Source organism: Balaenoptera musculus, chromosome 8 (assembly GCF_009873245.2).
Source record: "Balaenoptera musculus isolate JJ_BM4_2016_0621 chromosome 8, mBalMus1.pri.v3, whole genome shotgun sequence".
Taxonomy (NCBI): domain Eukaryota; kingdom Metazoa; phylum Chordata; class Mammalia; order Artiodactyla; family Balaenopteridae; genus Balaenoptera; species Balaenoptera musculus.
Window position 1 is genome coordinate 22737304 of NC_045792.1, and position 16172 is coordinate 22753475.

General features: G+C 41.4%; 1 protein-coding gene across 4 annotated transcripts in view; it reads right to left on the minus strand.

Annotated features, from left to right (window-relative positions):
- PPP2R1B (protein phosphatase 2 scaffold subunit Abeta) overlaps positions 1-15871 on the minus strand; it is a 35690-nt gene extending 19819 nt beyond the window's left edge. For 2 of the 4 annotated variants that reach the window (XM_036862034.1, XM_036862031.1), the window contains exons 1-10: positions 15736-15869; positions 14475-14565; positions 13970-14070; positions 10339-10571; positions 9902-10049; positions 5761-5916; positions 4986-5100; positions 4482-4552; positions 3989-4123; positions 3055-3228 (exon numbers count right to left, since the gene is read on the minus strand). In XM_036862034.1, coding sequence (XP_036717929.1) covers positions 3055-3228; positions 3989-4123; positions 4482-4552; positions 4986-5100; positions 5761-5916; positions 9902-10049; positions 10339-10571; positions 13970-14070; positions 14475-14565; positions 15736-15849 — 1338 coding nt within the window. In that variant the 5' untranslated portion in view covers positions 15850-15869. Of the gene's footprint in view, positions 1-3054; positions 3229-3988; positions 4124-4481; positions 4553-4985; positions 5101-5760; positions 5917-9901; positions 10050-10338; positions 10572-13969; positions 14073-14474; positions 14566-15735 lie in introns of those variants that run through there. The other 2 variants (XM_036862032.1, XM_036862033.1) reach the window with 2 other exon arrangements.
- Between the last annotated feature and the right edge of the window lie 301 nt (positions 15872-16172).

Genomic DNA, 16172 nt, shown 5'->3' on the forward strand with positions numbered 1-16172 from the left:
AAAATACCAGTCAGTAATATTAATAATTCTCAAATTTTCCCCCTTTTGGTTAATATCATAATAAATCCTTAAGGATAAAGAACCTGACATCAAGAGACAGACTCATCTCCAGCTAAAGAGAGTACTCTGGGATCCATGGGAGAAAGCAGAGAGAGGATAAAGCAGGAACAAGAGTACAGTGAAGTGGTCCCAGCACAGTCACAGTGGAACCATCCTACTTCTCTCCACCACTGCTCTCCCCCTCAACGGTGGCCACACCAGCACAGGCTGCAGACAAGCTCCTCGACCTGATTTACACAGACCCAGCACCGTGGGACTTCACATCCTGTGGGCGATCGCTGTGAACTATGCTTTCCCAGCACCTTCCTCTTGAGGTCTACGCGTTCACAGTCTTTAGCTTCTTTGGATCCTAAGAAGTTTCTGACCAGTGATTATGTATTTTCAATAAAGAAATGTAATAAAAGTGCTTTGAACGTATGATAAAATGGCTTCATAATAATAGATTATGAACAGGCTTTATTTTAGCACACCCTTAGATTATTACCATGTCCGCTCTCAAAGACTTATTTTTCGTTTCAGGTCATGGATTTTTCTTGAGACTTAATTAACGTTTATTTCCTGATTCTTGTGGTTTAGCCTTACATTCACTCCCCATGGTCCATAAGCCAGGCCATACATAAAGTCCTGAAAGAATTTTATAAATCGACTACCTGAAATAAAAGTCTTTATGGATTTTTTTTAAAGGATAAAATATATAATAATAACAAGAGGTTGAAGTTGTATAACAAAATGTTTCTGACTGATGCACGTCACCTCTGCTAGACAAGCATGAGGCAGCCAAAGTCACCAGGTGCCTGTTTCCGTACTCCTCCGGAGAGCTACCAACCTTTGCAGGCTTCCCAGGTCTGGGAGGGACAGAGGTTAAAGAAATGGTACTAAAATTCACCCTCCCTTCTGGACAGTTATTTCAATCTTTAGCAAACCAGTTAATTAAGCACTGCTGCTTTCGACTCTGGAGAGGTGATTCATGACAGTCACCAGTGAAGAAGAGAAGATGACTTGGGAATGGCCGAGGGAAAACAACTGGCAGGATGACTCTGCCTGACCCCACCAGCTACATAGGTATCCTCCACTTCTCGAAAGTTCCCTTTATATCACTTCACTTTTACAAAAGAGCTGTAAAACAATACGTGTCTTCACTAACCAAAAGAAATCTGAAGGGGATTTTTTTAACAAAAAAAGGTGAAAACAGCGTTCAGCATTTGTTTTGCAGCGAGTCAGCGAGCCCTCCGACAGGCAGCGTGCACCACAGCAGCAAGAGCGGCCCCGCCCGGCTCCTCCCCCTAGAACTGCACCCAGCTTCTCAGCCTCAGGCCGCCATTGCTTTGAACTGTGCCTGTGAGCATCTGCGCTTCATCTTGACTTGCTTCCTGTATCTGCTAGCAAGATGTGTCCTAAGGTAACTGCTTCTTCGCTTTACGCCATTTCAGCTTACAAAAGCTTTCTTAGGAATGCTCCACTTTCAAACAGTGGGGGAAACCTGTATATGATCATCTTTGGCATCCATTTTGAAGAATGGGACACTTCACATTTTATAAAACACATGACGTCACACACATGCACAAGACACAAGACACATTTCATAAACTAAGTATACCAAAATAACAATACAAATTCAGTGATCCAAGACAAGAAAAAATAAATCCCATATGCTATGATATGAAAGGAACAGAAGTGGGGTTGAAAGAGGGGAAACAAACTGTAGTAATGTTGGCTATAAACTGACATATTACGAGCTTTCTCAAAAAATTTTCAGGTATTCATTTTCTCAACAATCAACAAATGTTAAGTGCCTGATTAATGCCAGGCACTATGGTAAGCACTGGAAATAAGACACTGAACACAGTCCCTGCCCTAAAAGAGATCAGTTGTCTATCTCCTCAACTAGATTTTAACAGACAGTTATAATATACTACAGTAAGTGCAACCAACATGGTGAGGGCACATCAAATTTAGAACTGACGAGGCTATCTACTAAAAAAGAATGGAAAGGATGTGGCTATAAAACCCAGCACTGAAATTTTAATTAATTTGAGATCAGTACAACTATCCATGAATCTCAAACAGTAATGTGATAACGTGGACTTTGGCCAAAATACTAGCATTACAAACTTCAACACCCCTTTTTTATATGGAGAGTCCTCAACTCCCTTTAACCAGAATGTAGGAAAAGTGGTAACCAGAGACATTTTGCTCAGAATATAGGCAAACAGGGAAGCTTTCCTGAGCAAAAGTCAAAACTGATTTATCTCAAAACCATACTTCCCTTTCTTCTGAGATAAATATTCCTTAAATCACAGAGACATTTAGTAGCACACAATCTATGTGACATATACCAAGAAATTAATTATATTCTTCTATGGCTTTGCTTTCAGATAGTGGGGAGGTGAAATGTGTTTCTATAATACCTTTTTATTAAAAGTTAATGCAGGGCTTCCCTGGTGGCGCAGTGGTTGGGAATCCACCTGCCAATGCAGGGGACACGGGTTCCAGCCCTGGTCGGGGAAGATCCCACATGCCACAGAGCAGCTAAGCTCGTGCGCCACAACTACTGAGCCTGCACTCTAGAGTCTGCGAGCCACAACTACTGAGCCCACATGCCACAACTACTGAAGCCCACGCGCCTAGAGCCTGTGCTCCACAACAAGAGAAGCCACTGCCATGAGAAGCCCGCGCACCGCAACGAAGAGTAGCCCCCGCTCGCCGCAACTAGAGAAAGCCCGCACGCAGCAACAAAGACCCAATGCAGCCAAAAATAATAAATAAATAAAATTAAATTTAAAAAAAAGGAAAGGATACATAAAGTTAAAAAAAAAAAAAGAAGTTAATGCACTGATGAAAATGCAAACCACTCTACAGGCAACTAAGAGAGACCATACGTTCATGCGTCTAAATGAACATAACCATAGGAGCTATTTGGGCCTCCTACTTGCCATGGTAAATCTGCTCCACTATCTGATGCTATCCTTCAGTTCACAGAGCACCCATACTCACCAGCTGGCCTGCCAGCAGTGGCATATACTCAATGATGGCCAGCCGGACCCTCCATTTGGCATCTTCAGCCAGCTCCACTATGGCAGGAAGGAGTGATTGAGAGAGCTGCTGGATTCCAATCACTTCATTTACACAGTCCAAATTGGAGATGATGTTCAAACGCACTTCAGGACACTGCAAGTACACAAGCCCCAAAAGACCACATGTAAAGATCAAGTTCTCTGCCCAACATTCTCCTACCACCACAATGAGTAAATAAATTTTAAAATAAGAAAGTATGACTCGGGTGAAAAAAGTATTGTCTTGGAAGAAATACTTAATACTGAGTACACAAATAATTCAAAGCACATAATTTAACTGATCTTAACCAGAACTTTCAATGAAAAATCTATAGAAAGGTAAAGGGCATAGGCTACGAAATCAAATTACATGCATTCAAATCCCAGATCTACCACTGCTGAGACCCTGGGTAAGTTATTTTACCTCTGTGCTTCACCTTCTTCATCTGTAAAATGGGAATAATAATAAGACCCACCCTCATAAGACTGTTGTGAGAATTACATGTAATAATAATACATGCAAAGCATTTATGATCATGCCTGGCACATGGTGTTAATAAATATTAGCTAACGTTATAATTTTGATATTATTATATCTAGATTTAAATGAAAGAAACTTATCAAACAAAGATCCATTAGGTTTAAAGAGAAAAAAAAAGCGAATATAAGCAGGAATTAGGCAGAGAAGATGGAAAGACATTTTTAAGTCTGTATCAAATGGCCCATTTTCTGGGGAACTTATAACCCCATGCCCAAACATTGTCAATGGTTTAGAATAAGTTACTTTTTTGGGTTCTATCTCAGTGAGACCCCAAACAAAAACCAAACCAAATCACTGACTATCAAAGGACAACAAAATTTATAGCCAGACTTACCTCATCCTTTAACTGAGCTAAAAAAAGAGGTAGAAGATGTTCAATGGTATTCCCTTTGCCCAAAATTGTAGACAATCCCATAATTACAGAAGCTAGAGCCGACTTGACATGTTGATTTGTATCAGATACTAATTCCTAAAACAAAATCAAAATTAAAAGGCTTTCTTTTTTTTGCAAGACAACAGAAACTTCCATACCATTTCACAAGGAATTTTAAAAGACAGCACTATTTCAGTATTGATTAGTTGATAAAGTTTCCTAGACCATCTGTCAAATAATATAAACCTATGCACCAAAGAGCACTTTATACTTATAAAGCACTAATAAGTAATAAATAACAATGTCACATGTTAACATATCTGTCCCATTCATCCCTGGTCCACGTTTAAACTCAAAGAGCTTTAAGGTAATATTGATACAAACAAAAACTGAGGTAAGGTTTACCTTCATATAGGGCAAAGTGAAACAAAAAATAAACTAAAGTTAGGTTTACCTTTATATAGGGCAGAATTTGATTCATAATTATGGTCTCTCTACCTTCCATGGGCAAGTTCTCACAAAGTTCTAAAAGAGGTAAATAGAAAAAAAAAAAAAAAAATGCTTACATAGAGCCATTACAAGGAGCCAAATGAGGAAATTTAACCAGTTTTATCAACAGTTTCAAGTTAAATCAAACCATATGTTTAAGCAAGTAAGCTCCAAGGAGGAAAACTAGCTTATTTTAAACGCACTTTTTGGTCAATCTATATGCCACTGTGTACCACACCAATCCAACCTGGAAATGCCTTTTTTTTTTTTTTCCTAAAAACAGAAACAGGGTAACGCAGCTGTTTGGTTTTAAATATAAAGGGAGTAGCTTTATGTGACAATGTAACATTTCAACACATTAAAATTTATTTGAAAACATAATCTAGAACAAAAAAAATACAAAATTAACTGACATAAAAAATGCACCAAAGTGAATGACATAAACTACAACATAAACTGATGCCTTAACCTTTTACTTTGTGGGCAGCAGCTGCTCGGACTTCAGCTTCACAGTCTTTGAGTAGGTTCTGAAAGGCGGGGATGAGGTCATTTAGGGTGATTTTGGGACCCACAGCTTTCTGGAGCTATGAAAGAATTTGTACAGGTTTTAATGTATTCTAAACAAAATAAATAACATGAACACACAAAACAGAGCAATCTTCAAGTACAGACAGTCCCCAACTTATGATCGTTTGACTTAAGATTTTTCAACTTTAGGATGGTGTGAAAGCAATACACGTTCAGTAGAAACCAAACTTCAGATTTTGAATTTTGATCTTTTCCCAGGCTAGCGATATGCAGTACAATCCTCCCATGATGCTGGGCAGAGGGAGGAAGCCCCAGCTCCCGGTCAGCCATGTAATCACGAGGGGAAACAACCGATACATGTAAAACCATTCTGTTTTTCACTTTTAGTACAGCATTGAATAAATTACATGAGATATTCAACACTTTATTATAAAATAGGTTTTGTGTTAGATGATTCTGCCTAACTGTAGGCTAATGTAAGTGTTCTGAGCACATTTAAAGTAGGCGAGGCTAAGCTATGATGTCCAGCAGGTATTAAATGCACTTTCAACTTGCAGTGGGTTTATCGGGACATAAACCCATCCTGAGTCCAGGAAGATCTATATATGTTTTTGCCATGAGCACTTCCAATTCAGAAACTTTTGGTACAACAGCAAATCTGAGGGTTTCTGGTTTTTTTCTTTAGTACTCAAAAAATGTCAGTGCAACAATTTTACCTCTGAAAATTTGTCAGCTACCATATAGCGAACTCGCCAAGATTTATCTTCTGCTGCTTGTCGAAGTGTAGGCATCACCAAAGCCTCAAGGTCATCCTCAGAAAGTAACTGAGCAATACTGACACAAGCTTCCACAGCTAGGAGGCGCACTGAATCCTAATGAACAAAATTCCTTTCCGTTAGTCAGATAATATTTACTGAGAGCCACGCGGCAGCGTGTGGTGTGTGGTAGTGCCGTGGGTATCATTTAATTAAAAAAAAAACAACCACACTATATGCAGCTCATGTCTTTATGTCTTGAAATAGCTGCTCCCTTTGCCTGGAATGGCAGGCATGTCAAAGCCATAAAGGCAGAAATGACTGTCCTCTGAGCGAACAGCAAAGTAATGACGCTATTTAGAGTGCAGGATTTTTATTAAGGAAAATGAAAATAAAATGTGAAGATTAAGTGAGAAAAGAAAACATTTTAATGATGTCTCTAAATCCTCACTATAAGAAGTTGAGGGATAAAAATGAAAACAATGCTTGTACAAGTTGTTTACAACAGATCAGAACGGAGAAAGAGAATAGGGGATAAGGGTAAGGGAATGACTTAGGAAGCTCAGTTTTCAAAATACTCATTGTAGGATGGCAGTAATAGGAGTTTAGGCAAGAGATAATGACTTAGAAAAAAATACATAGGAAAACAAATTTTAAAAGTAATTAAAAAAAAAAACATTCAGTTTAAGTGTTGATGATCAAGGACAGAATAACTTTGAGGTAGCCAAGCATAGAAAACCCAGCAGAAGAAATTAGGTATGGGATTAATGAACTCAGCTTCCCAAATGTAAACCACCAAGTATCAGCGTAGTACCTATATGTCCTTTGCACAAGTAGAAGTACATAATTAGACAAATCAATGAAAAATAGGGAATTGAGACTATAGATTTGGTAATCATAAATATATTAGTAGGAACTGAAAATACATAAACATCTGAGCACCCAGAAGAAACAAGACAAAAACTTTAAGAGTATGTGTGTGTATACATACATATATAAATATTTTATATATGTAACATTCCTATATGTGTATATCTAGGCACGTGCAAACACACAAGGGATAACAGCGACTCCAACTTTCCGAAACACTACACGTTTACAGATCAACAATAACTTATCCTACGCCAAAGATACTCACTACTCTATCTAAAGGAACAGGCTAAAAAAGGCAGAACTAGGTTCTTGGTAGTGGCTATACAGCTATTTTCAGATTCCGAAAATTATGATGAATCAAGGGATTACCATCATCTATGGAAATATATACCCATCAATATTTGTTCAATTAATCAACTGTTTCTCTTCCAGAACTCCTGATTTTCTTCCCTATACCTGCTACTCCTCCCAGAATCTTCTCCATCTCAGCAGTGACACCAGCATCCACACAGTTGCTCAAGCCAAAAATCAAAGAGATCTTGATTCCTCTTCCCTTCATCCAATTCAATCATAGTTCTACTGACTACCTCCAAAACTATCTCCAGTTCCTCTCCATCTTCACTATACCACCCTAGTTCACCACTGTCTCCTGCCTGGATTATTACAAAAGTCTCCTAACTTGTCTTGCTGTTTCTACTCTCAACCCCACCTTACAATTTAGTTTCCACCCAGAAGCCAGAATGATCTTTTAAAAATGTAGATTACATCAAATCACACCGCTGCTTAAAATCTCGGTGTATTCTCATTCCACCTAGAAAAGAAAATCCAAACCCTACACCCTGGTTTAAAGGTCCCCCACAATCTGGTCCCTGCTTATCTTCTCCAAACTCGTCTCTCATCAGAGTCCCTTTCGCCCACTATGTTCTAACCTCAGGGCCTTTACACTAAGTGTCCTCTCTTCCTGGAATTCTCTTTTCCTGGAGCTCTGACACCCTAGGAAAGGGCACGGCTGGCATTTTTCATTCATGTCTCAGTTTATGCCACCTCTTCACAGTCCTTCTCTGACTAACCAGTCTAGAGAAATGCCCTACAATCACTCCCCACCACTGTGTCACCCAACTCTATTTTCTTCATAGTATTTATCTCCAATGTTTTGTTTGTTTATTATCTGTTTTCCTTCATTAAATTGTAAACTCCATGACAGCATGGTCCCTGTACACCCTGCTTAACACTGTAAACCAGCACTAGAACAGTGCCTGATATGTAGAAGGTGCTTGATAAATACTTTCTCAATGAATGACTAAGGCAGGAGCAGCAGTTCTATCAGTAGTCAGAGTGAATATACACACATGTATTTTACAACTAAGCACAATATTTTTTTGAGCATCCATTGCTGCTAATACCACAACTAGATGTATCTCTTGATGAAAAGTAACCTCCACCTACGAAGTGATCTTATTGCCCCCATAATATCAAACCTAACTCTCCTTAAGCCTTTAGATCAGAGCTGGGGCAAGTGCTGGCCAAATCTGAAAAGCAGCAAGTGTCTGTAAATAAAATTTTACTGGAACAGCACCATGCCCATTAGTTTACATATTATAGTGTGCTACATACAACAGCAGAGCTTTGTAGTTACAACAGAGACTGTCTGGTCCACAAAGCCTAAAATATTTACTATCTGGCCCTTTCACAAATCTCCACTCTAGATTCAACTACCAATTTTGCAGGACAAAAGAAAATGGTAAATTATACCACTGGAAATGTAATCAACGAAATCTCAAATGAGGATTCTAAACCTGTACTGTCCAATGCGACAATCACTACCCACTCACTACCTACTTCTGAGTGCCTGAAATGTAACTAGTGCCACATGTTTAAAGGATAGTTATTTTGGATATACTGGGTTAAATAAAATATATCATTAAAATCAATTTCACCTGTTTTTCACTTTTTAAAACGTGGCTACTACAAAACTTAAAAGTAACAGCAGCTTACATTGTATTTCTGTTGGATAGTGCTGTTTTAAACTATACTGTATGAGTAATAAAAATGCAAAGAGAAGTAAGGAGGTGGTTACCACAAAAGTCAAGATAAAGTGTTAGTCTTAAGGGGGTGGAGAGTGAGGAGTGGGAACTGGGGAGCGGGGCTGTGTTTGGGAGGGAGCCCATGCTGGGCTTCCGGGGTAGTGGCTGTCGAAGTTCTATCTCCTTTCATGGATGAAAGTTACAAGATGACATTAACTTGTAATGATTCATTAAGACGCATATTCACTTTGTGCTGTTTTCTATATATTATTTTAATAAATTAAAAAAATTCTTTCGAAAGACTTACCATCTTTAGATCTAGAAGCTGAAAATAAGACTCATGGGTATGTATCTGCTGCTCTTGATCCTGTACACATAAAGAGATTCTAGGGCAGGAACTAGGCAAAACCTGAAGGGCTCTTCTTCTGGAGTCCAGGAACTCTGGGGGCTGATCCTCCAAAGCACCATACAGAGAGGCAGTGCAGCTTAGCAGCGAAGGCCATGAACTCTGGACTAAACCGCCTACCTCAAATCCCCACTCCAACACTGCTAACTATGCAACCCTGAGCAAGTCACTTCAATTTCCTGTGCCTGGTTCCAATTATGTGAAATGGGGTATCTACCTAATGGGGCCGTTGTGAGGACTGAATTACTTCTCATATGTAAACCACTTAAAACAGGCTGAGAAAGATTTATTTAGGTGCTTGCTAGTGTATCATTATTGCTATTTCTACACCAATGAGATCCAGATCCTTGGATTTATAACTGCTATCAAGTGAAGTCATCCTATACACTCACATAGAGGATGCAGAGGGTCAAACAGCTTTCCCAATACATGCTATGCTTGTTTATCTGAAAGCCAAAAATTCCAGGAAACATTACTCTCCCATGACAATCCAGCCTGCAGTGCCCAAAGGTATGTTACCCTTTAATGCGGCTTTGGTCTTCCTTTCTAATTATGGCTCCCATTTCCTCTTTGACACCCCCTTCCTTTTAACAGCTGCTAATGTAAAAGAAAATTGTGGTCCGGTTAAGAAAGAATTATAAGGACACTGAGATGGGTCATATGAAACTTTATCCAGGCCAGAATTAAATATTAATTCTGCAAAAAGGATCCTACCATGAGAACCAAAAACACCCAAAGAAATTCTTAAAATTTTAAGAGGAGCATATCTGAGTACTTGAATCACTAAGAGTGAATTTACCTGTTCATCGGAAGCTAGATTAGTGAACAGTGGAACAATTTCACTCTTCACACTGTCTAATTCCAAAACTTTTGCAAATTCACCCACTTTGGAGGCAGCAGCACGCCGTACCATTGGTGTGTCATCTGAGCACAAGGAACGGAAGTGCCTGCAGCAAATGAAGTAATGAACGTATTTCCTGTCAAATGCCATTAATTAAGCACCCCCCACGCACACAGAAATTTCAGAGGTTTTCTCTTACAAACATCAGGGATTAGACTTCTACTCATAGAAGTAACAAAGGAAAACCCACGGGTATATTCAACTGGACAATAAAAAGTGGTGTCATCAATCCGACTACCCTGAGGCCAGTCACTCACTGGTAACAGGGTACTGTGTAACTTGTCAGCTGTGAACTCCCAATAACCCCAAATAACTAAAAAAATACCATATCTTACTGTCTAATTTCTGCTTTGACAGCATTGGAAGCCCTGGGATAGCAAACGCTGAACAAACCACATGCAGATGTGCGAGAGGTGAACCAATCCCCACTCGCTAGGCGTTTCACCAGAGGGACAAAGTGAGCCTCCAGGGCCACAGGAGTGTGCTCCTGGGAGATCTGCCTCAGGGACTCCACAGCCTTGTCTCGAACCACAGTCTCTTCCACGGTCGCCAGACTTTCCAGAGGAGGCTGAATAGACCAAAACGGAAAACCAGAGAGAAAACTTACTGAATCAGGTTAGATACAGATTATCACCTTTTAAAGTGACTGAAGGGAGGTGGTACATGTAACCAGAATGTCAGCTACATCACACCAAATGGTTACTTTCAGTTCACATGGTGATAACATATGGTGTGTCCAACCTGAAGACACGACTTCTGTAGGACAGCCAAGATCTCACGTCCCAGATGGCAATTCCCAGATGGTGTCTACAAATGACACAGTGGAAGAGACTTGACACAATATTAATATTATTGTGAGCTGAATCACTAGATTTAAAAGGTATGTAGCAGGACTTCCCTGGGGGTCCAGCGGTTAAAACTCCATGCTTCTACTGCAGGGGGCGTGGGTTTGATCCCTGGTCGGGGAACTAAGATCCCACAAGCCGCACGGTGCGGCCAAAATAAATAAATAAATAAAAGCTTTGTAGCCAAATTCAGACAGGATCATGTACACTTCCTCAAGAGTAAGTGCAAAAACATGACCAGCGCTGGGCACCACAATTACATGAGGACATCTCATCAGGACACTGAGTCCACGGCCTTTGGATTATGATTCTACCATTCCTGGAGGTGGACGCTACCTGTGTCCACTGTCTCCACACCAACCTATGAAAGGCTGAGTACAAAATCCTTTTTTCAGAATACATCCAGAATCTTCCCATGAGCCACACACAGAGTGGGAGTTTCCAAAAGAACAATTAAGTGAAGAGGGCAGAGATGGTAGGAAACCTTGCCTGCAGCTTTAGAAATAGAAGAGACCAAAGGGGTTGGTCTGGGCTAGGATCAGTGAGTGAATATAACACAGCCCAGTAGAAAGTGACAGAGGGCGGGTTCTCTGAACCTCTGCCTTTCTGGGTTTACACTCAGTCCAGGCAAATGCGGCATATACCATGGGGTGCAAATGTTAAAGACAAAACCCACATGTAGAACTGACCAGGAGAGTGAAACACAATTATGAGTCAAAGGAGAGACGTGTGTCTATCCAATAATACATTTCAAAAATTATTTGATACTCAGAGGTAGAAAGTGCTCAGCTTTTCTAAGAGGCATTTCAGAAGCCCTTTGAAAAGATACTGCTTTCTGACTTGTAAAGGCCTTTCATGATCTGTCCCCTGCCATCTCTGACCTCCTCCCATGCAGTAGCACTGGATAATCTCTATCACTACTACAGGGTAAGGCAAGCTCCTGTCTCTTGATGTGAACTCTGCCTATCTCTCCATGCTCTTTTCCTATGCCCCCGGACCCCCACTTCTTCCAACTCTAGCACCAACACTGTATACTCCTGCAGTCCAACCGGTTCCACGCTTCCAAGGCTCTTAAACTCTTTCTTTTAAAATGATAATTATTGTTATATTCTAGCACTGAGGATACAGAAGAAACAAGGCCACAATTTCCTTGCTCTAGTGGAGTTCACATTCTTTTTTTTTTTCTTTTTTTGGTCTTTTGATTTTATTTTTTTTAATTTATTTTATTCAATTATAGTTGATGTACAATGTTGTGTTAATATTGGCAAAGTGATTCAGTTATACATATACATACATTCTTTTCCATTATGGTTTATCACAGGATATTGAATATAGTTTACATTCTAATGGAGGAAGATAACAACTAATCAAGAAAACAACTAGATGGTGTTGAATGTTCTGTAAAGAACTAGACTAAGGGGAATTCCCTGGCGGCCCAATGGTTAGGACTCCGCGCTTTCACTGCCAAGGGCCCGGGTTCAATCCCTGGTCGGGGAACTAAGATCCCACAAGCCAAGTGGTGCGGTCAAAAAAAAAAAAAAAAAAAGAATAGGATGATGTGATAAGGGGTGAGTGGGGAAGCAATTTCAGGTTGAGTGGTCAGAGAAGGCCTCTCTGAGATGCATTAAAGTTGATATCTGAACGATAAAGAGACAGCCCCAGGAAGCTCAAAAAGAAACATTTTATTATAGGGAATACCTAGGGCAAAAGTCTTAAGGCAATAAGCTTGGTTTATTCAAAGAACAGAAAGAAGACCATTGTGAATGGAATGAGGTTATTATGAGGGAACACATGAGATAAGCTCATAGGGGCAAGTTTTGTAAACTAAGGTACAAGCTAAGGTAGAAATCTGGGATTTTCTAAGAGCCGTGGCAGGTAGTGAGTGATCCACCCGCTGGGTGAAGAGTGAACTGTAGTGGTGACGCGGGAGGCATGAGTGGAAGGGAACTAGTTAGAAAGTCACTGCAGTAATCTAGAGGAAAGATCGTGTTGTCTAGAAAGCCTAGAAGAATGAAGAGCTAGGTGGTAGTAGGGATGGAGGAGAGTGAACTGATTTGGAATATATATAGAATCTATAGGCGTTACTAATGGATTAGATGTGGGAAATGAGGGAAAGCGAATTCAAGAATGTCTTCTAGGTTTTGGTTTGTGCAACTGGGTAGACGGTGATGCCATTTACTGCAATGGGGCAACTAATTAGGAGGCATATTTGGGGGAGAAAATTGAGTTGTTTTAGATGTTAAATTTGAAATGCCTGTTTGACATCCAAGTAGAAAAATCATAGGCAGATATATAGAGAAAGACAAACATAGATATTTATATCTATCTTTCTACATATATCTATATCTGGAGTTCCATGGAAAGGTAAGAGACAGAAGTCACAAGAGTCAGCAATATAATACAGACAATATTTAAGCCCTGAAGCATTCAGCCCTATCTTGTCTAACTGGCAAATTCCTAGTCATCCTTCAAAACCTAGTTCAGACATTCTCTCCCAACAGACCTTCCCTGATCACCCTGGGTTAATCCCTTTCCCTTCTCTATTACCTGAATGCCTTTTATGTGCTTCAGATTTTTCCATCTAACACACACAGTAATTATTTGTTGACACATAAGGACAGAGGCCTCATTCCATTCATAATGCTCTTCTTTAACATTAACATTGTAACTTCAGTGCCTGATATAATAGGTTCTCAATAAATGTCAACTAAATTAAACTGAATTCATCAAATTCGCAAAGTAAGTCAGAAGCAGAAGTTACAATTAAAGACAAAACTAATAAACATTCCCAAAGCCATAACATTGTTAGATGAGCATTAAGATTTCCACTGTAAGGGGGAAAAAGCCATGAACAAAAACCATCAAATCCTTTTTCTCCCAACCTCTAAAGTAACAAATCTACAGAGGCAAAAAAGAGGACGAAGTTCTTTAATTCATAGTCAGAAAAATAAGAAAGGGTTAATTGAGTCCAAAGGGCCTAGTTATTTATCTTCTCAATAGCTAACACTGTGACTATCCATAAAAAGATCTGCATAAAAAATGCTGCAGTGTGCCTATCACCAAACAAGGTATCATTTATACTGCAAAAGTTCTAGAAGGAGAGTAGGTAGAATATACTCACCAACAAACAGTGGGCAAAGTCAGGACCTCCCACCAGGCCAGTGAAATTTCCCAGCTGCTCAGCAAGAGTTAACAGTACCTCATCTTCATCATAAATTGTATCTGGAAAAGACAACAACCCAGTACTCATCAACAAGGATACCTGGCCCAGAGCTGGACACTCACACAAAACTAGGAATAGACTCAACATGTAACTAGATAGTCTATCACAGTCCTAGCAGCCTTTTCCTCCTTCTCAATCAAGAGTCTTTGTGGATCTGTTTTACAGAATGAATTAGAAATCCATAATCCCATATCAATTACTTTCCTATTAGCTAAATAGTTAAGGTCTGAATATGTCTGGCCACAAAATTACAGTATATGCTGTCCTGTTTCTTCATGGGAAACAGCAGGCTCAGTTTAGTACTTACTAATACTGTGGGTAACAAATTCGAAAAAAATAGTCAAAGTTTTGAAAGCCACTGGAAAACAGAAATGCCCATGCCTTTCCTCAAAGAGTCACTTACCTGTAAGGAAAGGCAGCAGTTCAGTTCGTGTCCTTTCTACTCCAAGTGCTAGAGCAATTGTTGATAATTTCTTAATGCTATTGAGACGGAGCTTTAAAAAAGTAGAAAGAAGAACGAAGTCAAGAAACAGTTGTGATTTAGACCAAAAGACAGTAGTTGCATGCTTCCCTGGTGGCGCAGTGGTTAAGAATCTGCCTGCTAATGCAGGGGACACGGGTTCGAGCCCTAGTCGGGGAAGATCCCACATGCCGCGGAACAACTAAGCCCATGCGCCACAACTACTGAGCCTGCACTCTAGAGCCCTTGAACCACAACTACTGAAGCCCACGTGCCTAGAGCCCGTGCTCCGCAACAAGAAAAGCCCGCAACGAAGCCCGTGGGCAGCAATGAAGACCCAATGCAGCCAAAAATAAATAAAATAAATTTTTTAAAAATATGAATCATTAAAAAAACATTTAATTAAAAAAAGACAGCAGTTGCAAACAGGTGAGATAATAACATACAGGTAAGAATGAAGAAAACCTTTAATTTAGATTTTATTCTATGAGGAACCTCGAGAACAGTGGAACACGCCTTCATTAGCTAAAGGAAGATTTCTTAGGAGAAACACGTTGACGGGCCCATTAAAGAAATGAAAGAAAATACAGTATTCAGAAAAGTGAGACAATTTTAAAAAGAGAGAACTTTGGCAGCGGTGAAACAGGTGAAACGGTTGAGTACAACCCCTGCCTTTTCAAAGAAAAGTTCCATCAGAGCTGATACACCGCCTCCTCTAGGTTAGTTAGCCATCCAACCTAATTTCTACCCCACAAGCCCAGCGGAAGGCAGTCATTCACCTGCACTTCACTGGGCGCCTTGGCATCCTTGCAGCCCGCTCCAGCCCCTCGCGGTCCCGCTCCGCCCTCCTCCCGCTCGCTCAGCTACAGGGACCGCCGGCCCAAGGCTGGACGCGGCGTTCCCACCGCCCCGCCCGGAAGGAGGCCCCAGGAGGGAAGCCGGTTCCCCAACAACCGCCCCGGACCCGGTGCGACGCCGGGCCGAAGCCTCAGCGGGCCGGGACAAAGGGTGCTGGAGAGGTTCCCGGCCCGTCGGGTCGAGCCACCGCAATCCCTCACGGATCTCTCCCCTCCTCCCTGTCAAGTTTCTGCTCCGAGTCCCAGCTTTCAATCCCCGGGCCTCCCCTGCCCCGGGGCGGGCCTTCCCCCTTCCTTACCACGCGCCCGGCCGAGCCCGCCTCCGCTCCCCGGCCCGACTCCAGTACCTGCACGTCCTCATTGCGGAGCTCGTCGATTAAGACCGCGATCGGGTAGAGCGAATCGTCTCCATCTCCGCCCGCTGCCCCCTGGCCGGTGCCGGACCCCGCCACGCCCGCCATGTTTTTTCTCCTCCGCTTGGTCGCCGCCGCCCGCTTGCGCCCAGGCCCCGCCCCGCGCCCAGGCCCCGCCCCGCGCCCGGAGAGGCGGGGCTAAGACCCATGCTCAGCTGGTGCTGAGGTTGAGGAAGCAAGTGCCTGGCCGGCCTGTGGAGGCCCCATCCCGGATCCCGTTGCCGAAGCTGCAGGTCTAAACTCCAAAAGACAGGTGGGCTGAGAAAGCGAAAGGAGCCCGCGTGTCCTTTCCCCAGGCAAAAGAAACAGGGGCAGGGATTCATCCTGCTCATGATGATCTGAAGGCGTCGGGGACTTACCTGAGTGAACCA